This window comes from Sceloporus undulatus, unplaced genomic scaffold (assembly GCF_019175285.1).
Source record: "Sceloporus undulatus isolate JIND9_A2432 ecotype Alabama unplaced genomic scaffold, SceUnd_v1.1 scaffold_17, whole genome shotgun sequence".
Taxonomy (NCBI): domain Eukaryota; kingdom Metazoa; phylum Chordata; class Lepidosauria; order Squamata; family Phrynosomatidae; genus Sceloporus; species Sceloporus undulatus.
Window position 1 is genome coordinate 1,114,239 of NW_024802939.1, and position 25,815 is coordinate 1,140,053.

Below are 25,815 nucleotides of genomic sequence, written 5' to 3' on the forward strand. Positions count from 1 at the left end.
GGGGTCGTCTTATACACCCAGTCGTCTATATGCCGAAATATACGGTATAATAGTAATTCTGTGCTATCCTACATTTGTTTGAAGTGAAACAATAAAATATGATTTGACATACAGTGGTACCTCGGGTTACGAAATTAATTCGTTCCGCGGCATTTTGTAACCAAAAACGTTCGACCTGAATTGCCATAGGCGCGTAATGGAAAAATAGCTCTCTGCTGCCCTCCGGTGGCGGAAAATAGCGCCGAGGTTTTTCTTAACCCGAAAAAACCTTCGTAACCGAAACAATAAATCCCTATGGGATTTTTTTCGTATCCCGAAAAATTCTGGTAATTCGTGCCTGGGTAAGGCGGATCCTCACGGTTACCACGGTATTTTTAAAAAGATTTGGAGTCTTAAAAAATTAAGAGAAATGAAGAATTGAAAAAAGAAGAGGTTTGATTAAATGGCATATTACCAACTAAGAGGAATAATAAAGGAAGATTTGAAGATCTGGTAATATGAGGGAGATAAATCGATGTTTGAAAAATTGCTTTTTACAGAGAATAACCAATTAATAAGTAAAACCTATAAATTATTACTTAGGTTCAACACAGAAGAATAAGTTAAGGAGTACATTATTAGTTGGGCAAAAAAATGTGGGTCACGAAATTGAAATAGATCAATGGGAGGGAAAGAGTTCAAGATTTAAATGTCCAAACAATCTCAAAGAAAATCTACATAAGATGATATTGTGATGGCAATGTGGTACGATAGGTGAGGAAGACAAAGTGATTAAGAAACATGATAGTTTAATTAAATACATGCTAATAGCTACTAAAATGGTATTAGCAAGGCACTGGAGAACAAAAAATTTACCAGATTATATTGAAAGAGATAGAAATAATAATAATAATAGAAATGGAAAAACTAACCAACTTCATTAAACAGAATACTATAGAAAATTTTCTAGATATTTAGACATCTTTTATAGAATGTATGAAAAAAGATTGATATGTTAACTATGATTCTGAGAACTAGTAGATGAGGCAGGTACTTTTCAATTTATATACAGATAGGAATATTAATGAAGATAAAATTGCATAATAATGAGAATTTGTTTAAAGTGTGAATAAGAAAATATTATGAGGGGTATTAATGAATAATTTATGAAGATACATTCTGAGAAAAGCTGTAAGTCAATAGGGTGTTTTTTAAGGGGGAGGAAGGAACAAGGTGGTAAAATGTCTAGTTGGGATAAAGTAAGCAAGTTTTTAGAAGGGTTGGTGGTGGGCAGAAGTCTGCAAGTGTATATGGTTATGTGTTGTATGTATTGTATGTCTATTAGACATATGTATGTATATATTATGTCTTAAAATTTAATAAATATAATAAAATTTAAAAAGGATACAAGCTCTTGTTCATGCAAAATTATCCATAAAATTATCAGGTACCTCCATATCTAAAACTTTGTCCTCACATATTTACTCAATTGCATTCTTTCTTCTTCCCTGTTTGAGCATGTTTACATTTCCACTGATCTTCCATGTAGGATTTGAGAAGTATCTTCATTCAAATTAGATATGTGAAAGCCCAGAACACCACTCTAAAAAGTCTAAAACAAATTACTTAGAATGTAGGGTAAAAATTGAGAAAGGTTGTATATTCCCTACATTCTTACCCCCCATGAACAGTATTTTATGGAGAATGCTATACAGTCTGCCCTTGTCATTTGCGGGGATCCATTCTGGAACCCACCCCCCGTGTAACGCATATGCTTTAGTTCCATTGATTCGAATGGTGGCATGCTCCTGCGCACGACGGTGCCTCCAGGGCATGTGCCATTTTGTCTGTCGCTTACCATCTGTGTAAGCTTAAAGCAGCATACGGCGAGGGTGCGTACACCGAAGGCGGACTGTACTGATCATTCACACAGACACACAGTCAAGATTCAAAGGTAGTGGGGTTAGTGGTACAGTGGTCCGCATTTCAGAATACAAAACACAGACATGTAACTGCACTTGTTCCACATTCTTCCATTTTTCAGCTTCAGGTGGGAAAATCTAACAAATATTTTAAACACATATTTTGAAATGTTTTTAACATGGAAGTTGAGTTATTCATTTCCCATTTTTGCCAGCCTTGTGTTTTCTTAAACTCAAAATGAAGGTTCAGAATCAGAAGATGGAGATAACTGGAAACTGGGTTTGAAAAATAATGATTTCCTTGCTATCAGGAATGTATTTACTGAAATGGAACAAAATATAAGTCTATTAAGGGATTGTTAATTCTCTCTAACTAGTTCTATTGACATTTGTTGTGTATGAATGATGAAAGTTGCAACTATTCAATAGCTTAAGTAATTGAGCATTATTTTTTCCTCAGAAAACAGCTATCTATATGGATTTTGAAAAGATCTAGGTGAAGAGGCTGTGTAAAAGCTGAAGGATGATCATCACTAAGATGAAACTGAAGGGAAAAATTACTTACTTTAATTACCTACTTCACAAATGTAAACTAAATAAAATCTTGATTCCATGAAGTATTGGCTGTCACTTCATTCTGAAGTAAGATGTCAGTTTCCCATATAAGATATATATATGGGACGGAACAGATGGGAAGGAAAGAGGGTCTTGATCCTCCTTCTTTCCAAAGCAGGTCAAAACCCTGATGCTTGCACAACCTGTTCCCAAAGCAGGCCAACTACACAAGGACTGACCGCAATGGGTAATTTTTTTGTTGCCTCCCCACCATACATGCACACCGTTGCACAAACACACCACCTACTACCTCCTAGTACATCCCACATCCATCCAGATGCTATTCCATTGCATGGCTGCCCCTCTAATCAACCACAGTTGCATGTCAACGCTGCACCCATACAGGGCATCAGTGTGCAAGTGATTCACTGACAAAGCACAATCATGAAGGCTCCCCATACATGTCCCCTTCACCTCCCTTCATCTCATGCCACCCTGTTGAACTGTCCAGTTTGTGCATATTGTACTTTCATCAATTGGAAATGTCCCACTTTCATTTCTTTCCTTTCCTTTGCTGCAGCCTCACACTCGCATCAGGGTGTTTATAAGCAGTAGTGAAAGTGCACATTTTCCAGGCTAAGTCGGAATATGCTGGTTTCTTTTTGCTCTGGTTTTTAGCCCTGGATCATGGCTTCCATCTGGTTTCCAGCTGCTTTCAAGGCATGCATCATCTAAATGCCCCGCCTTTAAAGCGGCTGGAAACCACTTTAGTCCATCTGTTTCACCCCATCTCTCTAACTATATTCATTTTCCCCCTCTCTTTTTTCAACATTTGAAGAATGTCTACCTCTAATTGCTATCCACATAAGCAACTCTGTTGAATTAAAGCAGACTTCCTTGGTGAATGTGCTAAAGAAAAACCACAGGAGCAATCGAAGATGTAAGTGGAAGCAACAGTAAATTGGAGCTCTGCAACTGAAATGCATATTCTGGTGGCACATATGTAGTGGTGCATTTGATTTGCCACACTAGTCTACAAGGAAGTCTACTAAACACAGGTAATCAGCACATGAGTATCATTATGAAAAGTATGGGAATACAGATGTGTCAACCATGAAGGTCAGCCACATTCTAGATACTGTACTGGTAAAAATCATGTCTATGACGGTAAGTGCACAAGTTTCTTGAAACTGAACAGAAAGATTCCTTAATGACCAGAATCCTACCAGGGAAGCAATGGAGGTCCAGATCTTGTATCTAATAGCTTGTGACATCTTCATCATTAAGCTCGTTGAAATTTCACTATGAAAATCTGGTTAGTTGAATTTGAGGAATCAGCAGCACATTAGGGACTGTTACTGTACAACAGTTTTCCTAGATATTCTGCTTTTTGAGTGCACTTCTACTGTCATTGGGAATTACTGACAGAAATCTCCCTCCTGCAGAGTCAACTGGAACTGTCCAAATTTCAGCCAAAGACATCCTACAAACTGTGGGAATCAGGAGGTGGCTCTCACTGTTTTAGTTCACTAGTATCTCTCTCTCTCTGGCTTCCCTTCGCGAACGAAGATTTAGGAAGGACTCATCCCGCGCTTTGTACAAGCGCGTTGGTGACTAAAAAGGCCAATCTGGGACAAACAGGCCCGGTTGCAGAAAGCACAGCGGAAAGTCTCCTTGGGTGATGTGAATAGAGTTGGAGTGAGAACACAAACTTGTTTCCCACCATTAGTTATTAGAAAGGGCTCCGAGAGAGCATCGCCATATCTGACTTGGCCTTGCTAGCCTTCATGTAGCAGGATGATCATTTTGAGGAATTGGGGGGGCATCCTAGTCGTTCCAGGATCTGCCACAGACCTTTTCTACTCACAGTGTCGAAGGCTCTGGTGAGGTCGACAAATGTTACACAGAGTCCTTTGTTCTGCTCTCTACATTTCTCTTGCAGTTGTCTAAGGGCAAATACCATGTCTGTAGTGCTCCTATTAGCTCTAAAGCCGCACTGGCTTTCAGGAAGAAGTTCTTCTGCAATAGCAGGAACTAATCTGTTCAGCAGTATCCTTGCAAGGATTTTTCCAGCAATGGAGAGCAGTGTTATACCTCGATAGTTTGAGCAATCCGATTTTGCTCCTTTTTTCTTGTACAGGGTGATGATGACTGCATCTTGGAGATCTGATGGCAATTCACCTTTTCCCCAGCAACTCACAAGGAGCTCATGGAGTTTACCATGGAGTACATGACCTCTGTATTTCCAAGCTTCAGGTGGAATTTTATCAGTCCCGGCTGCCTTACCTTTTTCCATCTGCTGTATGGCCTTGAGGGTTTCTTCCAAAGTGGGAGCTATGTCCAATTCATTTTTCACTGGTTGTTGTGTCTTATGTTGAATAGCTGAGTCTTGGACTACTCGATTGGCACTAAAGAGGCTTTGGAAATGTTCAGCCCATCGGTTCAGAATGGAAGCTTTATCAGTGATTAGTGTTTGACCATCTGTACTGTATAGGGAGCTTTGGATCTGATATGTAGGTCCAAACACTGCTTTAAGAGCTTCATAAAATCCTCTGGAATCACCCTGATCTGCACAACGTTGTGTCTTTTCTGCTAAGTTGATCCACCATTTGTTCTGAATGTCTCAGAGTTTTTGTTGGAGTTGACTACATGCAAGACGAAAGGCTGCTTTTTTTACATGGCAGGACGGCTGGGTGAGGTGTGCCTGGTGAGCAGTTCTCTTCTTTGCCAACAGCTCCTGGATCTCTTGGTTGTTTTCATCAAACCAGTCTTGGTTTTTCTTGAGGGAGAACCCTAAGGAGTCTTCCGCAGATTGCAGGATGCTGTTTTTGATATGTTGCCAAAGCACTGTAGGAGAAGAGTCTACAGGATGGTCTTCAAGTTTTGATTGCAATTTTGCCTGGAAGTTGTCTCTCATGGCAGCTTGTTGAAGATTGTTGACTTGGAGTCTCCTCTTTAGGGTGCCATCCCTCTTAGGTTTGAACTGAAAATGAAGATTTAGTTTGCATCTGACAAGGCGATGATCTGTTTGACATTCTGCACTGGGCATCACTTGGGTATGACGGACATCGTGAATATTTCTCTGGCGCACTAGGATATAGTCAATGAGGTGCCAGTGTTTGGATCGGAGATGCATCCAGGTTGTCTTCAGGCTATCTTTCTGCTGAAAGATGGTGTTTGTAATAGTCAGCTGCTGTTCTGCACAAAACTCTAGCAGGAGGCGTCCATTATCATTACAGTTTCCAACACCATGCTTGCCTAAAACACCTTTCCAGGCTTCGAAGTTCTTTCCTACTCTGGCATTGAAGTCACCAAGGATAATGATTTTGTCTTCTGCAGGGACTTTCTGTGTAAGGTGGCGTAGGTCTGAGTAGAATTTGTCTTTCTCCGCAGGGTCGGCTTGCATAGTTGGGGCATATATACTGAAGAGAACAACATGTGGGCGGCGTAAGGAGATAATGTGATCAGAGTGTCCTGTTGGCAAGGTTTTGAGTTTGGAGGCAATGGAGTTTTTGATCATAAAGCCTACACCTGAAAGATGTTTTTCAGTTTTGGGTTTGCCAGACCAGTAGAGTGTGTAGCCGGCACCGTGTTCTTTAAGTCTGCCTTCCTCGTGGAGACGAACTTCATTAAGAGCAGTGATGTTGATGTTAAGTTGTGACAGTTCATGGGCTATTAGAACAGAACGGCACTCAGGACATCCACTATCTGCAGAATCTTGCATGGTTCTGATGTTCCAGCATGCAAGCGTTAGTCTATTTGCACCTTTGGAGGCTGGTGTGTGCCTTTGTCTCTTTGTCTTTGACCGCATCAGAAGATGCCCGTTGGCCGTGGCTAGCCAACCGGGTTGTTGGGGATGAGCTTTCTTTAGGCCACCTTTTCTAGGCCCCTCTCCATATGGAGCAAGCAGTGCTCTCCTTAAAAAAAGGCTGCTTGGTCATTCAGGATGCTGCCGAACAAGACTGTCATCCCTGGTCAGTCTCAAGCGACCAAAGTCCTGAACTGCCTGCATGCAGGATTGGGTCTGCGGCTTCCAGTGCATCTTTACACCTGCCGTTTCGTCCCTCGCCTATCGCTACAAGGCTTTTCCAGAGATTGAATGTATCCTTCAAGCCTGTGCAATGGATTTTTCTGGAGCGCAGCGTGCACAGAACTGGCCTCACCCTTTAAACCAGAGGTTCGTCTGCTGAGTCACTAGTATCTAAAGATGACTAAACTGAATGATGTTTTTCAGATAACCAATAAGGCTGCTACCAGCAGTAATGAAGAAACACTGCTGTTGGAACCATGCCGAAAGGCGAGACCTTCTAAGAGAGAAAGATGTCTGACTATCCTGCTGCAGTTTCTCTCCATTTGTGAAGAACGCAGCCAGGTAAGAAGGCTCTGGCTCTATCTGACCTCTTATCTTTGAACACCAAACTCTTCACTACAGCAAGGAAATAACCTGCTTTCTACTGTTCGAGATTTTCCTAGATCACACTAGTGATTTGTCAAGATGCACCTGCAAAAAACCAGGTGTTCGTGGGAAGGAAAGAAAGGTGAGGGTGCACAAACTGAGGGAAGGCACTTTAATATTTATTCTCCTTCTGTGCTGTTGTTTGTCTTCAATTTGGTTCTGGCTTATGCTAGCTCTAATGTGAACCTATGAGGGGGTTTTCTTGGGAAGATTTATTCATAAAGGTTTTTGCCTTTGCCTTCCTGTGAGGCAACAAACTATGATTGTGAGTTTCTATGACTAAGCAGGAATTCAAACCCTTTTCTCTAGAGTCGGAGTCCAACACTCAGACCACTACACAGGAGCGTCCCTGACTATGGTGCCACCTAGTGCGGGGGGCAGGGTTACTGGGCAGCAGGAGTGGTGCTTTAGAACTGGAAGGGGCAGGGCTTCCACAAGGAGGTGGGAGTAGGCTCAGCCAGGCCGAGTGTGGGTGCACCCCCCACCCCTCCCTGCTGAGGCTCTGTTTTTCCTCGGGAGGATCAGGTTACAGCAAGGAGGGCCGGGGAGCCATATGTGCACTCATCCTGGCTCCATGCCATGGCCCAGTTCTCCTGAGGAAAACCGAAGCACAGCAAGAAAGGGCGAGGGCCCCAACCAGGTATCAACCAGCGCACTCCACGCATCTCCCCCCAGTGACACCACTCCCACTACATCATGCTGGCTTCCATACTTTTGTCTAAAGATCTTCCTAGTTTATTTTACCATTTTAAAAGCACAGTCAGGCCTCGATAGCTGTGGGGGATCTGTTACGAATCCCCCTACGAATACCAAAATCCATGGATGTTTAAGTCTGTTGTCCACAACAGTGGTGCTGGCATGAGGCTGAGCCACCACTGAGGAAAAAAGGCTGGTTGGGTGGGCTGGGTGAAGGGTGGGTCAATGTAGGACTCCCATTGGGCTGATGGGAGGGCAGTGGCAAGCATGGGGAGGGGGAGCCCTGACCTCTATACTCTCCTCTGGACAATGGTGTGCCCTGGAAGCCACTTGCCTGTTCTTCCTTGCTCTTTGGCAGTGGCAGCGGCAGCAACCTCCCTCCCAGCAGAGGGCTCCTTAAAAGGTAAGAAGGAAGGAAGGCAGCCCTGCCCACCGCACCTGTTGTCAGCTCCTTTGGTGACTCCCCTCCTCTGCCTCCTGCTGGTCAGCTGAAGGAGGTGGCAGCTTTGGCCAGAAAGCAGGGAGGCTAGCCTTGGCAGAACAGATCAGCAGGAGGCAGAGGAGGGGGTCACCAAGGGAGGGTGGTGGGAAGGGCTGCCGCCCTTCCTTCTTCCTTCCTCTCTTCCAAGGAGTCCTCTGCTGGGAGAGGAACCCAGGAGGTCGCCACTGCTGAGTGAGGAAGCGCAGGTAAATGGCTTCCAGGGTGCACCATCGCCTGGAGGGGAGCACATAGGCCAGGGCTCCCAATCCTTGTGTTTGCCACTGCTTTCCCGTCAGTCCGATGGGAGTCCTACATTGACCCTCTCTCTCTCCACCCATCCCTTTGTCCCCAATGGCAACACAATGTGGGCTTGTCCTCTGCAGATACTCAAATCTGAGGATGGCAAGTCCATCGATCCCCACAGCAGATTGTATATCTCTAGACATCTGTTTCTCAAATTCCTTCTTGTATTGCTTTAGTTTATTTTAGCTTTTCCAGAAATTATTTTATTTGGTAAAGATTTTTGTTTTTGAAAAAGAAATCTTACAACCATGTACACTTTCCTTGACTGTGAAATGTAGACATTTTGGCTTTTTCTTTAGCTTGATATCACCACCATTCTGATCTATGGTATACTAAATTTCTAGTGCAGTGGTTTAATTTTTTTTAAAGTTCCCTAAAGAGATGTGACCCTCCTGACTCCCCCTTTCAACTTTCTTTTCAACTAATCTCATAATTAGAAAAGTTTCATCTTTTGAAGTTGAACGCAAACATTGAACTTTCTGAGAAACTTTCTACTTGCACAAAAGCTGACATTTGGCATTGTGGCATCTTGCCAAGAGGTTCAGTTGCATTTATATCTTTGAACAGTTCCTGTATGCTGACTAGTATAATATTAACACTTACCTCCCTTCTTGTCAGCTCCATGGAGAATGAGGGGTTGTACTTATCATGAAGGGTCATTCTGGGATGGCAGGATGATCAATCCATTCTCCTTGGGTTTATCCGCATGCACCATCCGTGAGGCAGGAGTCAGAATTCTAAACAGTAAAATTTGTTTCGTTAAGACTCCTAACGCCCTTCTCCCTCAGTTTATTCACCAAGTTGAACCAATCTAGCTGAAATCTCAATTCATTTACAATTTTTTTAATAAACCAGGGAGGATGTGGATTGCTCCTCCTGCCATTCCAGAATGACCCTTCATGGTAAGTACAACCCCTCGTTCTCAGGATGACAGGAAGATCAATCCACTCTCCTTGGGATATGCCCAAGCCCTCTACTTCTGGGCAGGTACTTCCTAACTATCTCCTACCACTGCTTGCTGCACTTCATGGCCAAAAGCTGATTGTGCTGATTTAAACCTGTCTATTTTGTAATGCTTTATAAACGTGCTTGGCTCAGGCCAATGCACTCCATCACATATCTCCTTCAAAGATGATGATATAAAATAAGCTGTTGAAGTCACCACTGACCTAGTCGAATGGGGATAAACATTCTGAGGTCTCTGTTTCTCTTCCAGATCGTAACACAATAAAATGCATGCTTTAATTCATCTTCCTAAAGTCACTTTAGATGCTTTATGACCAATGGTTCTAGGATTATAAGATACGAATAAAGTTTCCATCTGTCTTATATCCTTTGTTCTTCTCTTATAAATCTTCACTGTCCTTTTCAAGTCTAATTTATGCCATCATTTTTCTTTAAATGCTTTGGGTTTGGACAAAAAGTTGGCAAATAAATATTTTCTTCATGTCCTGATCTGCGAATGTACTTTGGCAAAAATGAAGGGTCTATCGATAGAACCAGTCTGTCCTCCTCAAATTTACATAAATGAGGTTTAATGAATAAAGCTGCCAACTCAGATACCCATTTAGCTGACATAACTGCTACCAAAAAAACAAACCTTGAAAGATAAATACTTCAAAGAGGAAGTATGTAAAGGCTCAAAAGGTACCTTTGTCAACCTATTCAACACAGCATTCAAATCCCATGGAATCGTTGTCTTGTTGGAAAAGTTAACAATGTTGTTCCCCTTATAAATCTCTGGATATGTTCATTATTTGATCATGTTTCTCCTCCAAAGTGTAAGATTACTGACAAAGTTGAAACTTGTATTAGGACATGGACCTTTATTCACGTCTTCCTGTAGAAAATGTAAAACGTATTTCAAAATTCTGGTAATTAATTTTCATTTTCTTGCACTAAGCCATAAGTGCCTTCCAAGTTTGATTATAAATTTCCTGTGTAGTTGATCTCCTAGAAGCCATTGTAGTGTCTATAACTTGAAATGTGTAACCATATCTTTCTAACCTCATCCTCTCAATTCCAATGCAGTTAGATTTAACCATTCTGGGTTCGAGTGCCAAATCGGGCCCTGAGTTAACAAGTGCACTCTTTCTGGTAACTGAACTGGACGAGTGATTAGCAATTGCTGAATTAGAGGATACCATGGTCTTCTTGGTCAATTTGTAGCTATAAATATTACATGAGTTTTCTCCATTTGAATTTTGTTTAAGACTATTTGAATTATTTTTATCAGTGGAATCACATATAATGTTCCTTTCAGCCATTCATTGTTCAAAGCATCTATCTTTTCCGCTGAAAAATCCTTCTGTATTGAATAATAATGGCGAACTTTGTAATTCATGCAATTTGCAAACAATTCTACCACAAATGGGCCAAATTTCCTGTTCAGAGCATCGAATTCCTCAAAATTTAGTTCTCATTTGGCTGGATTTATTTGATTGCAGCTCAAATAATCTGCTATTATGTTTAAAGATCCCTTCAGATACATTGTCATAATTGATTTGAGATTGCTTTCGGCCCAGTTCATTATTTTCAACGCTTTTGACATCAGGTTCAAAGAATGTAGACCTCCTTGTTTGTTAATATATGAACGAACTGTTATATTGTCTATGACAATGAATACATTCTTGTTGCGGACTATTGGACTGAATTTAAACAATGCCAGTTTGACAGCCTTCATTTTCAAAAAAATTATGCTTTGACTTTTGTCTGAGTCCAGCCAAACTCCCTGAGCAGTGAGGTGACCACAATGAGCACCCCATTCTAACAGATTGATATCTGTCATTGCTTTTATTTGGTTCATTAACACAAAAGGAACATCCCTGTTCAAGTTGTCATTTCTTAACCACCATTTCAAGTTGTTTCTGACTGACTGAGGTATCACAATCATGTGATGTAACTTCATCCCTATATCTTCTTGATAAGGATGTAACAGAATTTGCAAAGACCTGGAGTCTTCAGATGTACTGCCGATATTAAAATGCCCATTGCTTTTGCTAACCACATGAGATCTGGTTTCTTTGATTTTACTAATACTGTCAATGTTTTCTTCAAACTCTTTTGCCTTCCCCATGCATTCCCTCTCAGTATCTATTTCCACCTCCAAGTGTGTTAGTTTTGTGATTGGAGTTAATTAACTTTTCTGGTAGTTGAGAAGAAATCCAAGATTCCAGAATCGGAATTGTTCGACATACAACCTCTTGCATCTTTGTTCTCGCTTTCAGTAGTAAATCGTCCAAATATGGAAAAATTTAAATTCCTTCTCTCCTCAAATAAGCTATTAGAGGTATGAGAACTTCTGGACTGCTGATGCCAGTCCGAAAGGTAATGTCTTGAACTGGTAATGCTGTTGTTTGTTTGCAAACCTCAGATACTTCTTGCTCTGTTCATCCATTGGAAAATGCAAGTACTCTTCTTTTAGATCAATCGACAGCATCAAGTCTCACTTTCTTAAGTTGTCTTTGATCGTCATTAACGTCTCCATCTTGAATTTGCAATATCTTACAAATTGGTTTAGATATTTCAAATTCAATACGGGGCAGTGACCTCCTCTGCTTTTTGGTACTGTATTGTGAAAAAATGGAGTAGACTCCTGAGAATTTTTGATTTATTGGAACTTCCTCTATTGCTTGAATTTGAAAATGTTGAATCTCTGTACAATTTGTTGTTTCAACATGTCTCTTGGTACAGGTGAAGGAAGGTATCTTGATTTGGGTATTCCGTCGAATATAATGTGATAACCTGACTTTACTGTCTTTAATATCCATTGATCTGATGTAATTTTTTGCCATATGTGACCAAATTTTAATAACCTTCCTCCTACTTCTGTACCTTTCATGTCAATATTGTCCTCCTCTTTTTGTGTTCACATTTTGACCTCTCTGATTTTGTTTAATTTGGGAATAATGTTTGCCATAAAATGGTCTATTCCAGTTTCTTTGTGGTCTATAATCAGCTTGTCTGAAACCAGCTCTACCTCCTCGAAAGGAATTATAGCCACTATAATAAATTCTGTATTGTCTTTTCAAAAACTCTTTTTTGTGTAGTTGGCATCATTTGCTTCTTATCCTTATTTTCTACCAGTTTTTTCTCAAGTGCTTTGTCTCCAAATAATAATTTCCCCGTGAATGAGACATCTGCAAGATTATTTCTAGATTTTTGGTCTGCTTCCCAGTGTTTAAGCCAGAAAAACCTCCTTGCAACTGTCACTGCATGTATGGATCTCACTATAAATGCTGCAGAATCATGACCCGTGTCCACTACATATTCAAGTACTGACCCTGTACGATTTAAAGCTTTATACAATAAATTTATATCTAATTCTTCTGTCTTTTGAATTCCTTGAATCCAAAGCATCCTGCCCTAGAGAACATAGAAGCAGCTATTGAAGCACGTAATGCCATGGATGAATTTTCATGAGCCTTTCTTAACAAAGAATCAGCCCTTTTTTTCATCTACATCTTTCACAGTTGTATCACCTTCCCTAGGTGCTATTACTCCTGATACTAAGGCTGCTATAGGTCCATCAACCAAGGGGACTTTGAGCATTTCCATTGTATCTTTCTTGCATGTTACTACATGAATTTGGATTTTCAAGTCTCATTGTTCATTTCTTTTTCTTTATTACAGGTGCAACTGATACTGTGCTCTGGATCAGCTGCTGTGACTCTGAACTGTCTCTGCCCAACTCTGGTATTTCAGAATGAGTCATTGGGCTTCTCTTGCCCTGATCCGTCTGTTGCTGCCTTGAGGATTTTCCGCCTACTGCTGGCATTAGAAAATGGCAGCCCAAGCTTCTCTTGCCCTGACTGAACAGCTGGTCTTTTGAAAATTCTCCACCCACTGATGGAGCTACAAAATGGCAGATCGGACTACTCACCGTTCTCCACAACTGTTATTCTCTGAACGAGGAGAAACCACTGCTGGTGCAGTGTTTTTCCCCGCTTATCTCCTGGTAAGTATTAGTTTGCGCCTGCCTGGTCACTTCCCCTTTTTTGTTATTTTAAACTGTTTGACCTGTAGACCGGGACAATCATCTGGCATCTGTCTATCTCCCCTTTTTCTATTTTATTGTTATTGGAGTCTTCAAAATCAGGGTTTGACACAGGCAACTGCCTGGTTTCTTTACCCATGGTATCTTGTACATCATTTGAATCCTCAATAGCGTGGCGAGACCTAGGCACCTGACCAATTTCTTTGCCCCTTGTTGCTTTAATTCTGTTCAATTCAGTCATCCCAGATTGAGATCCCATCAACTGTCCGGACTCTTTCTCATTTTCTTTATTAGAAATTTTGGTTTCTTTTTACATTGCACCCCTTCAGGCACGGCCTTCTTTCTCTTAATCATACTATCCTCAGTTACATTATCACTCAACTCAAATATCTTTCTTAGATCCTCCATTCCTATTTCCAAATTCTCTCTAACTATCTCTAGATTTAACTTCGTATTTTATAAGGAAAAGGGTTGCCTCCATCTGGATGGTATGGCAGGTAAACAAAAACTGAGGGAGAAGGGCATTAGGAGTCTTAATGGAACAAATTTAACTGTTTAGAAATCTGACTCCTGCTTCACGGATGGTGCGTGGGAATAAACCCAAGGAGAGTGGATTGATCATCCTGCTATCCCAAGAATGACTATGCTATAAAACAGTTAGCTGAACCCAGAGTAAGACTGCTGTACAATTTAGTAAATCAGTTGAAATCCCACATCAAAACTGTCCCACCAGTGTTTTTACCACCTCAAGATTACCAGTTTAGCTTGATCAGGAGAATGATGGTACTGTTATATAATCAATTTCATTAACTATTTAACTGATTTGAAAATCTAATAGTACATCACTACTTGATTCTGATACAATATTGGATGCAGCTTTCTGTGCATCTATTTAAAAAGTTCTTTCACATCTTCCTATGACATGGGCATATCTAGATTTTCAGCGTGGTTCCTCATTGAGGAAAGCACTGTGAGACACCAATTTGAACATCATTTTCGGTATTATCTCTGCACAGTTGTCTACAAAATTCAGTATGCAAAAAACAGAGAAATAAGACCAAAATTAACTGGACTCCTTAGTTTGAATTCACTTCCTCAATAGGGATGAGATGGTCTGACCAAGTTATTAGTTCAGTTGATTCCCCCATGGATTTAAGTGACTGATGTTATTTGAAGGATACAACTGTAGGTTGTCTCATTCTAGATTTAAAGCACTTACTCAGTAAGACCAGTGCTTGGTGCCACAGCACAAACTCTCCCCTTGGCTTGTGGAAAAAACCGTGTATGCACCATCATTTCTCATCTAGACTAATGATATCATCTCTTTGTTCATTTCTCACTTACTTAACTCCCAGGTACCCAAGGCCTCATGAAGGCTGTAAGCAAGCTGGTGACCTTTATACATTTTGGACTACAGTTCCTAAAAGCCCTAGACACCTTGCCCAGTAGTCAGGCATTACACAGACCTGTGATGAAAGGCTTTCCCCCCCAGTATTTTAGACATTTTTAATGTATTTTTAGGTGCTGAATTTAAAAAACATAGCAGACGTTGATGTTCCAATGTGATTTCTTTTAGTGAGTTTGAACAGATTTGTTTTGTTTGTTTCATATCAGTGAATTGAAGTGTTTTGAAAGTCTATTAGAAGACTTTAAGCCTTTTCTTACTCTTTACAGGATAATGATTTGCAGGATCATTTCATTAGCTACATATTCTAACACAGAAATTCCAAAGCAAGTTGTGAAAAACTGGAAAAAAATCTGAGGTCGTTTTTGGAGATAGCATACCAAATTACTATAAAACCAGATTACGTCGGACAACATTTTTTTAATGACCCTCAGTTTTGCAGGCCTACATTATCAGAGCCATTGCATAAAATATCTGAAGATCACAAGCTCACTTACTCCTGCCTTAATACAACTAAACCTAAGCATTTGTAAATGAGACTGTATATTGCCTTCACCATGTTTACTCTCTTTTCCCTTCACATCTGTTTAATTTTAGACTGTAAGTTCCTAAAGCAAAAACTTGTATTTTTGTATACTGAACACACTGATGACACTAGGAAGTAAAAATGCCTCTTGATTCCATCTTTACTGATCACATGACTAAGAGCCTCTGTTTCTCCTTGAATATAGCATAGAATGCAGGACCAGCTTTGAGGAAACGCGGGTTTGTTGTGGTTTCACTGATGTGAAAACCTTAAGAGGAACACAAACTAAAGGGGTATTACCACAGAGTTTGGTACTGCTTGGACTGCCATGGCTTCATCTTATGGAATCCTGGGATTTTTGGTTGGATGCGTACACAGAATGTTTTAGTAAAGGGCTCAAGTCCACTCCTCTGAACTCTGCTAGCAGAGCTTTCTAGCAAACCTCCAAGATCCTACAGAGCCATGACAGAGTGACAAGTTCCTTCATTCCTGCTTTCCTTCCATTTGAAGACATTCTTTACTTTGGCTGAAAATCCAGTGCACTGATTTTGAGACCATTTGACTGAATTGCCATTTGTTTTGCCTCGCCTCCTACATTAATCCAAACAATAAGGGCCTTTAAAACATTCATAAATAACCTACTGCTGCTGCTATTGGCACCTAGAAGCCAACCGTAGCAATGTTAAGCAACAACAAATTTCATAGTTCAAGAGGCACAGTTAAGAAAAGGTTGCTCAGGAAAAAAAATATCACTCATTTACCACAGAGATCCTTAAAAATGGCATGAAATCAGTCAAGTAACTATAGAAACCAATTTCTTCAGCTCTGTATCACACATCTCACACCTCAATTGTCTTTATTATTGTGTGCTGTCAGATCCTTAATCAGAAATGTGAACAGGCTTGATTTATTCAGCAGGGAAAAGAATCTGTAGGTCAAGTAAAAAAATTCTCACTCAGAGTCTTCAACCTTAGGTATTTTCATTTAATTCTGTTCCCAGTAGCTCTGGGGGCAACTCCAGTGAGATCCAATATTAAGGCTCAATTAAAATAAGCTCCAATTAGTGGAGCTTTTTTCTCTCCGGCTAGAAAAGTCAGGAAATGGATATTGGGAAATGTAAAAAGTCAGCTACTGAGAGGAGGCTGCAGCAGACATAAATGAACTTATTTGTTGATTTCTGCAGTTGCTATGCAGAGGCCTCTGGGAGTAAAAGCTTAACCAGTCTAAGCTATAAACTAAAACCCCTGCAGCTAAACATGAACTGTGTGAAACAAGGGCTCCATTCCAGAACAGAAAACTGCTGGGCCCAGAAAATTAAAAGCCAGAGGCATTTTCCATTTAAAACTAAATCCCAGTACCGCCTCCCAGCCAAAGAATTATAAGCAGTATCAGATTTACAAAACGAACAATTACCCTGGAAAAATGTAGCCTATTGTACGGTCCCAGATGCTAAATCTCAAAGTGTCTTTTTTTTCTAATCCCACATTATATTCCTACCAAGCACACTGCTGTAGTTTAGGCCTGTCTAGAAATAGTTCTTTGTAAACTATGAAAATAAAATGTTAAGAGCTCATAATTCATTGACCTCATTTGAAGTGCTGCCCTTGCCTGTAGCAGTTCCTGTCCTTCCCCAAGGCCTCTGCAAATGGTATGCAACAGCAAAATAAACCCTGACCTAATTGCCAGGAGAGGGCTGCCAACCTTCCCCCAGAATACAAAGGCAAGCATGGTAACTTGAAAGTCCTACCTCTTTTGCTTTCTGCTTTAATCGCAGCTGTTCCGGATCTTCTTTATTGGAACGACTCTATCAAAAAAAGAAAGGGGGGGGGGGGGGAGGAGATAATTCAATAGGATTTAACTAGCACCCAAACACAACGTATCTTTAAATATTTAATAAGCCACATTTTCCCCTCTTCTGATTGGAAATCTTAGCTGCAGGGGCTTGAAGCCTCAAGCGAGATTGGCACACACTCCCCCCACCCCACAACCATCCCTTCATCAGGGACTGCTGCCTCCGTTCTAGCCCAGAGGAAGCTTGAACTAAAAATGATGCTAACATTGTCAGTCAGGTCCAGCCTAGGCGTGATGATGTTCATGTCAGCAGCAGACATTGGAAAAAGAAGAGGAGGGAGTGAGAAAAGCAGCACAGATGGAAAAGAAGATCCAACACATTTTGGGAGTATAGAAGACCTCCTTAAGGAGCTTTGTTTTTAAATCTTCATATTTTAGATAATTTCAGGTAGGTATTAACATAGCATATTTAATTTTTTATTTCAAGTAGTTACCAATGAATGATTAGATATGGAAAGGAAAGACTTCCAGGTCTAGTGACAAACTGGTGTGAGATTAAAACTCCTAGCTAATTCTTAGCTATATGCTAAGATTTGCTAAGATCAACAGGCACATCGCCATTAAAGAGACAATGATGGCCTGGATTATTGTGTCATTTTAAAACAGCTTTGAAAAACCCTTTAGCCTTCAGCTCCCACAGACCCTTGGGCCAGCTCCCACAGACCCTCAGCATCAAATATGCTGGTTAGACCGTTTGAGAACCAATATTCCAAAAGTCCAGACAGCCTAAGTTTCTCCAGCAAGTCTTTTCAGAAATTAACTTAATTAATGTAATGATAAATATTGACTCCCCTGCCAATCATGGGGTGCAAATCATTATCTCTAAACTATTACTCTTTTCTGATAATTTATACTTCAGGAGTCAAAGTGAGATCTGTGCCAAACGAGTGTTAAACACTTTCAGCACTTAGAAAGAAAGTACATACATTCCTGTACTTCCCTCATTGGGCTCACTTCTACTGAATGACAATGTTAATGGAATGGCTTCCCTAATTGGAACGGGGTGGGGTACCCATTCCTGCTTCCTCATGCAAGTAACCACACACCCTAATGTTATGATCGTTTCCATTTCCTATGTTCATCATTCAGTGGAAATTGATGGAACTTCAGTCACCCATTTTCCGTGGGAAAGAAAGTATTACCATTTGGGATACTGGCAATTTTATTCTAGTATATTAACACAGGCTATAAGCATTGCAGATAAAGACAAAATCACAAAAAATATGTAGCCACATAATTATTAAACCCAACCAGAGTAGGTAAGTGTTGACTTACCAAGATGACTCAATGGCTCTACTGGGTTTAGGACACTGACAAGATAAGCAGTGGTTCTGGGTGCTGTGTACAGTCAACTTGGGTCTTCCCTGAATTTCTTCTTACTACTGGTATCTTCCAGCTGTTGACAAAAACCTGCAGAACCCCATAACTAAAGGAGAGATCCTTTGCATCCCCTTTTATGAAGCTGAACTCTCAAGGAAAGTAATTATTGTAAATGTGCAAGTAATACATAGAATGCTTGCTACATAAATTTTACCAATGGCCCAGGTCTCAAGATTATTTAGCAAACTATGAATCTTTTGAGATTGTCATGACCTTCTGAATTCTCTCACCTTGGCTGCACGGAACAACCTTTCTCTTTCTTCTTCATCCTTCCTCTGCTTCTCTACATGATCCAGCTGCTCAAGAAACCTAAGTTGAGCCCGTGTATCACTAGATATTGTGTACTTGTCACTCTCCTAAAAATGGGAAAAAGAGGAAATTTATGGTTACGATTTTATATAAGACCCATATGACTCTTCAGCTTGAAAACAAATTCCTGTTTCTTTGTTATTAATGGTAAATATGCATTAAATGTAAAAACAACTAAAATTGACATTTTGTTTAGCATCTGTTAGAGCTACTCACGTTTAAGCACTATCAAGACAGCTATCTATTTTATTTTATTTATTTAACAGTATGCATATTTGGAGTAACAACATACAAACATGTAGTTTGTTTACACTACAGTACTTGTTTAGAAACAGATATAATAGTGAAACTACAAAGCTAGGAAACCCTAACATGAGAATAACAACTATGATAAAGAATTTAACAAAGTCTATGAAAGAATTATAAGAATCTCTCCAAATCTACAGGTTATTAGGTGTTCAGAACCTAAAAGGTTCAGCAAATATAAAGGGTTTCACCTGGTATCAAGCAGGCCACATAGGCACCAAGTAAACCTCTTAAGGCATTGGACAATTGATGTTTTTATCACAGGTACAGCTCCTAAGCAGCTTCCTGCTTCATTTTCTTTAGTGGAACACAAGATGATCCTTGGATCCAGGTAGGTATCCAAGGTAGATGCTAGTTCTTTGGGCTTGGCCTCAGGCCACTTAAAGCTCTAGACAGTTTAACATTTAAAGCAGGCAGTAACTCTTAGAACTGAGATTTAGAAATAAACTGAAGGTCCAGCTGATCAAGCAATGGTGTTGTACAAACAATATCAACCAATCCCACTAAATAGCCATCCCCTCATTCTGTTTTGAAACAGTTGAATATTTTAGACGGTGTTTGCCACAATTAAGTGTGAAGTTACTAGAACATGAACCAATATAAAACAGGAGTATTCACATACAACAAATCCAATATTTTAAGGAAACTGCAACCCCCCGCCCCCAAGAGCATACATAATTCCAATTAGCTAGACACCCTCTAACACCTCTCTTTTGATTTGATTGAATGAGCGGCTAAACCTAATGTGTAGTATATAAACATGTCTCCTTTTAAATATTACAAGCATGAGGAAGATCCTGACTGGGGATACAACATATGCAGAATTGATATTTTGCTAAACATTTCAACTGGGCTATGTACTTACTAACCCCCTCAGCAAAGATCACTTTCCCATTCCAAAACCAGACCACACATCCAACAGGGACGTAGCTAGGATTTTAGGAAGGGGGGGGTCCAGACTAGGAGCCACCATTATAATGGGGCTTGGGTGTCACGGCGCAGCAGGACACACCATTCATTTTTCTAATGGAAGGGGGGGTCCGGACCCCAAGACCCCCCCCCCCCCTTGGCTACGTCCCTGCATCCAACTGAAATGCATCTAGAAAACCAGTTTCATTCTACAGTAGTACCTAGATAGTACCCCCTCCCTGGAGTCTTTTAGGAAAAACCTCAAGACTTACCTCTTTCGCCAAGCTTTCCCCCACATGTCTTAATGCAATCCTTCTCCTTGTGTATTGTGTGTATTGTGATGGTTGGAACTGCTTCCACTGTGTTTTTACTGGTTTTTAATTATTAGGATTGAATTATGGATTTTATAATTTTGTATTGTATTGTTTTAATATGGGGGGACTCTGATTGTGTAATTTTGTATTTTTATTATTCTGTAAACTGCCGTGATCGAAGGAATGGTGGTATATAAATAAAATCTCATTCATTCATTCATTCATTCATAGATTTATCTAGGAAGAAAATGCTACTGACCATCTTGCAGATACTCACATCTTTTAAGGTTTCTGTGAAAGCGATCTAATTACCAATTATTTTAAAGAGACTAGAGTAACTCTCTCTCTCTGGTAATTTGCAACTTCTGCAGCTAGACCCAAGATCCTAGCTATTAAGTCAGTTGTCCCTGCCTAAGAAAGAAAGAAAGAAAGAAAGAAAGAAAGAAAGAAAGAAACCAGGTTGTTAACCAATTTAGGCTATGTTTGCTATAAGCTGCCAGCACCTATTCAGAAAAAATATGCCCAATACCAAGGAATGGCTCAACTGATGCCTTCAGAAACTCAAAAGGAGTGTACAATTGATAGACTATCTCACTGGAAGAGGACATAGTTTGCATGTAGAAGGTCCTAGGCTGAACTCCTGTCATCTCTAGTTTTATAAAGATTAGCTAGTAGGTGATGAGAAAGGCCTCTGGCTGACATCCTGAATTGCCACTGCAAGGCAAAGATAGACAATACATTGGATGGGCATAATAGTCTGTTCTGGTACACATCAGTGTCCTATATTCTATTTCCTGCACTTTAGTAAACATAGAAAAAATGACTGGAAAACTCAGTATCTACTAGGAAATAATCTTCAGCTTTTATTTATATCATTTAAAGGTTTTTCAGACTGAGGTGCTGATATTTCGTACTTTCCTGAACAATACTGGTTCAATATTTGGTGAAGTGGCATTTTTAAATTTATGACATTTGCACATTTAAACATTTTTGTGTAGCATCTACCTTGCAAATATTTGCAAGCACACAGTCACTGAGAAAATATAGTTGGACCTCGGTATCCACGGACCTAATGTCCGTGGATTGAAGCGGACGACAAGCCTCTGTTGTCCCCAATGGTGGCGCATGCACAGGGCCGTGATGCCATTAGGGACAAGCTCCATTGTCCTGTGGCAGTGAGTGCATACTGCCATGCCACCTTTAAGTTTCATTGTCCCCAATGGCAGTGCAGCTGTATGCACTGGAGACAAGGCAGGCTTGAGCATCTGTGGATTTTGCTGTTCACGGAGAAGGGGGTTGGAACAGATCCCCATGGATACAGAGGTCCGACTGTACCCAGGACAGGTGCAGTATCAGGTGTGCAGTGCCCTGACTGAATTCTTTAGATTTCAAATAGTACTGATACAACTAACAAAGCCTTTGGAAAGCAATCACAACTACTTGCAAATGCTCCAAGAATTTGTTAAAATAATTATAAATTCTAATCTTCCAACATGTTATATTTGTATTTTAGCAGCTGAAGCAAATTAAGATTTTGCACTGTGCCATTTAAAATTGCATTGTTAGGCATAAATCTTCCAGAATTTCTCAGAAGAGAAAAAACATTGTTACCCCAGGATCCTCAGTCACCCCTCTTCGACCCCTGATATCAAATTAATATAAAAAGGGGATGTTGCAGGCAGGTAGCTGCAATGGAGCTCTCCAGTGTAGGAAACCAGTCATACCATGTTAGGCCATCCAGATGGCTCAGCATGGGAGAGGCCAAAGACACTTGGCTGAGATCGCTCAAGATCAAAATCAGCATAATTCCTTCACTAAGGAAAGTGATGGTGGAAGAGCTGGACTTGGAAACTGTCTACAAACAACAGACAAAGTGACTTTCCTTCTGGGAATGAAACCTTCTTCTCCTGAAGATATTTATGGTGATTGTCCATTCATTCTTGCTTAACTTCATTCGTCTCTCTTGGAAAAGTCATTTTACTCTAGGAAAAAACATTTAACTCCTGAAACACTGCTCTCAGGACCCATTTCTTGCTATAAATACATGTACCTAGACAGCAGCACATTGGTTTAGTTTGAAGCCATATAGAACCTGTGTTCATTTTCAACTGGGCATCTCAATAGCCATCCCATGTATTGAAGGCAGCTATTAAGCCATCCTCATTCTGGTAACCCTGCAATTGGAGCTACACTCCAGGACTGGTATAGTAGTGCCTCTTTACAATCCTGAAATTTGCTACCTTTTACTGACTTTGCATTGTTATTTCTTATGTGTGTGAGTATGACAGACTGTGTACTTGTGTGGCGATTTCCCTTTTTATTTGTTAATAAAATAAATTGATTTAGTCCTGCCTCTGGAGTTCTCTGGGTCTAGAACTGGTATACAAAGGCTTAAAGGTAAAGGTATTCCCCGTTGATAAGGTTGTCAAGTCATGTCCGACCATAGGGGGCAATGGTCATCTCCATTACTAAGCCGAAGAGCCAGCATTGTCAGAGACTACTCTGTGATCCTGGGGCCAGCATGATTGCACATAACACTGTTTACCTTCCCACCAAGTATTTATCTACTTGCATTTGCATGCTTTCAGACTGTTAGATTGGCAGAAACTGGGACTAGTGATGGGAGCTCACCCCATCATGCAGCACCCTGGCCTCAAACTGCCAATGTGCTGATCTTACAATCAACAGAATCAGCATCTTAACCACCTGAGCCACCGTATCACCATGCAAAGGCTTAGATCCTGGCTTTAATTACCAAAGCCTTCTTTCTGCTTCCTATTGAGCTAAACTAATTTCCCCATTTAAATCAATTTGTGAGTGCCCTCTTGGGACCTCCTGGAATTTAGGTAACAAGAGCCATCCCCTCACTGCCCCCCTCCCCTGTGGATTTCATCAACTATGCCAAGGAAGGAAAGGAGATAAGTCAGAAAAGCCATGTCTGCACTTCCTCCTGCATGTCAGATGGTTTAAGAAAATATATCAGTATGCAAAGGGATACAGTAGCACCTTTGAGACTAACTAAAGAAAGAAGCTGGTAGCATGAGCTTTTGCGCACTTGATCCTACTTCCTTAGATGCATAGGATGGAATGGAGAATTCAGACAGAGTCCACCTATATAAACTGGCTGTGTGTGAGTGTTAATTGAAAGTAAAAACCTTGTGGGTATGGAAATGAGGTGACAAGTTCAGTTTTAAGTATGGTCTTTAGGGGACAAAGGTAGGCGGAAGGATGATGCCTAAAGATGGAATGCGTAAGACTGAAGTATCTGCAACTGGCTTTTGTGTATTTCCATTCCTAATGTCCCATTTATGTCCATTTGTGAACATTTTCCTGGTTGAAATCTGGCAATATTTAACCTGTTCTCAAATGGTCAGAGAGTCTGCAGGGACGTAGCTAGGATTTTAGGAAGGGAGGGGTCCAGACTAAGTGCCACCATTATAATGGGGCTTGAGTGCGGCGGCGCAGCAGCACACACCATTCATTTTTCTAATGGAAGGGGGGGTCCGGACCATTGGCTACGTCCCTGGAGTCTGACACGTGACATTTTATGAAGTAGAGTTGGGAAGCCTGTACTGCTCCAGATGCTACTCAACTTTAACCCCACCCCATCAGCCCCAGTCAGCATGGTGAACGATCAAGCTTGATGAAAACAGTCCAACAACATCACAAAGGCCATGGGTTTCCCATCATTGGCATGCAGCAGAGGTGGGCAGAACGTTGGCCTCCAGAGTGAAGCTCCTTGGCCAACTCTTGAATAAAAAACGCAATTTTTTCTACATGTAAAGATTAGAACTTTAGAAAAGTATCATTTCTATACATTCATCCCCCACCCCAACTATAACATTTTAGTCAGATTTTTTAAATTATAGCATTTCAGACAGATGGAAAGAAAATCTGAGATAGATAGATAAAGATACTGTACCTAACTCTGAAGAGCTGAATAGTCATTTTTAGAACTAAATCAAACCATTGGAATCCCTGATCTCTAGTAATTCAAATGTGCATCTCTGTATAAAAGTCATCCTGGTATGAAGTTCTTAAGGTAGAGTAGATAATTGGCTATATGCTTGAGCCACTAATTTGCATCTGTTTTTACTTGGCAGACCTGATAAAGCCAAAAGGGGCCAAAGAGAGCCAGCATGGTGTAGTAGCTTGAGCGTTGGACTACGGCTATGGAAACCAGAGTTTGAATTCCCACTCAGTCATGGAAAAGAATTCCCTGGGGACCTACCTTTCAGGTTACATAGTTTTAGCACCATGCCAAAGCTGCATCCTATGGAATCTGTAGGCAACTTGGTGAGGCACTAGAGTTCTTTGGCTAAGAATTTTAAATGTGTGTATTGTGTGCGTTCAAGTGGCTTCAGACTTATGGCATCCCTAAGATGAACCTATCATGGGGTTTTCTTGGCAAGATTTGTTCAGAGAAAATTTGCCATTGCCTTCTCCAGAGTCAGAGTCCAATGCTTAAACTACTATGCTATACTGGAATTTTAAATGCCCCTCCTTAAACTTAGACTAGCATGGTGTAGCAGTCTGAACGTTAGTCTAACACTCTGGGAGACCAGGATATGAATCCCCATTTAGCCACAGAAACCCACTGGGTGACCTAGGACAACTCTCTGAGCCTCCGAGGAAGGCAAAAGAAAAGCCTTTCTGAACAAATCCTGCCATGAAAATCCCATAATAGGTTTGCCTTAGGGTGACCATAGGTCAGAAATTACTTGAAAGCACGCAATAGCAAAAAGATGCCCCAAAGTCTAAACTCCCTCCTTCCTGTATTAGATTTTCAAAACTGCTGATATATGGAAAAACATTGGATGAGACAGTGTGGTTGTAAAAACACTCAAACTGCGAAGTATTTTTAAGAATGATACCTGTTCAAGTTTTAGTCATAGGCTAATTTGGGAAACTGGGGAATTTAAGATTGAAGAAGAAATTATAAAAGATCCGAAAAAGATTAATAAGACATTTTAAAATTTTTATTCCACTTTGTACGAGAAGTCAAAAATACAAGAGAAAGATATAGCCAGCTATCTCAAGAAGATTAATGTTCCCAAGATAGATGAGAAACACCGACTAGAATTAAATAAACCGATATCAAAAGAAATAATCCTCGCAATTAGAAGAAGTAAGTTAAATAAATCGCCTGGCCCTGATGGTTTTATCATGGAGTACTATAAAACATTTATGACACAGCTACTGCAAACATTATACATGGTGATGAACGAGATTCTTGATAAAAAATATACCTGAAACGTGGAGGCAAGCAAACATCACCCTTGTCCCCAAGGAGGATAAAGATTTGAAAAATCCATCTAATTATAGGCCAATATCTCTCCTTAATTCGGACTATAAACTATTCGATTCTATCTTGGCAGAAAGATTAAAGAGAGTGTTAAATGAATGGATCCATGAAGACCAAAATGG

General features: G+C 40.5%; 1 protein-coding gene across 1 annotated transcript in view; it reads right to left on the reverse strand.

Moving 5' to 3' along the window:
* LOC121917411 (transcription initiation factor TFIID subunit 4B-like) overlaps nucleotides 1-25,815 on the reverse strand; it is a 112,030-nt gene that overhangs the window by 30,318 nt on the left and 55,897 nt on the right. Inside the window, 2 exon segments of the mRNA XM_042443350.1 lie at nucleotides 17,067-17,123; nucleotides 18,781-18,906. Coding sequence (XP_042299284.1) covers nucleotides 17,067-17,123; nucleotides 18,781-18,906 — 183 coding nt within the window.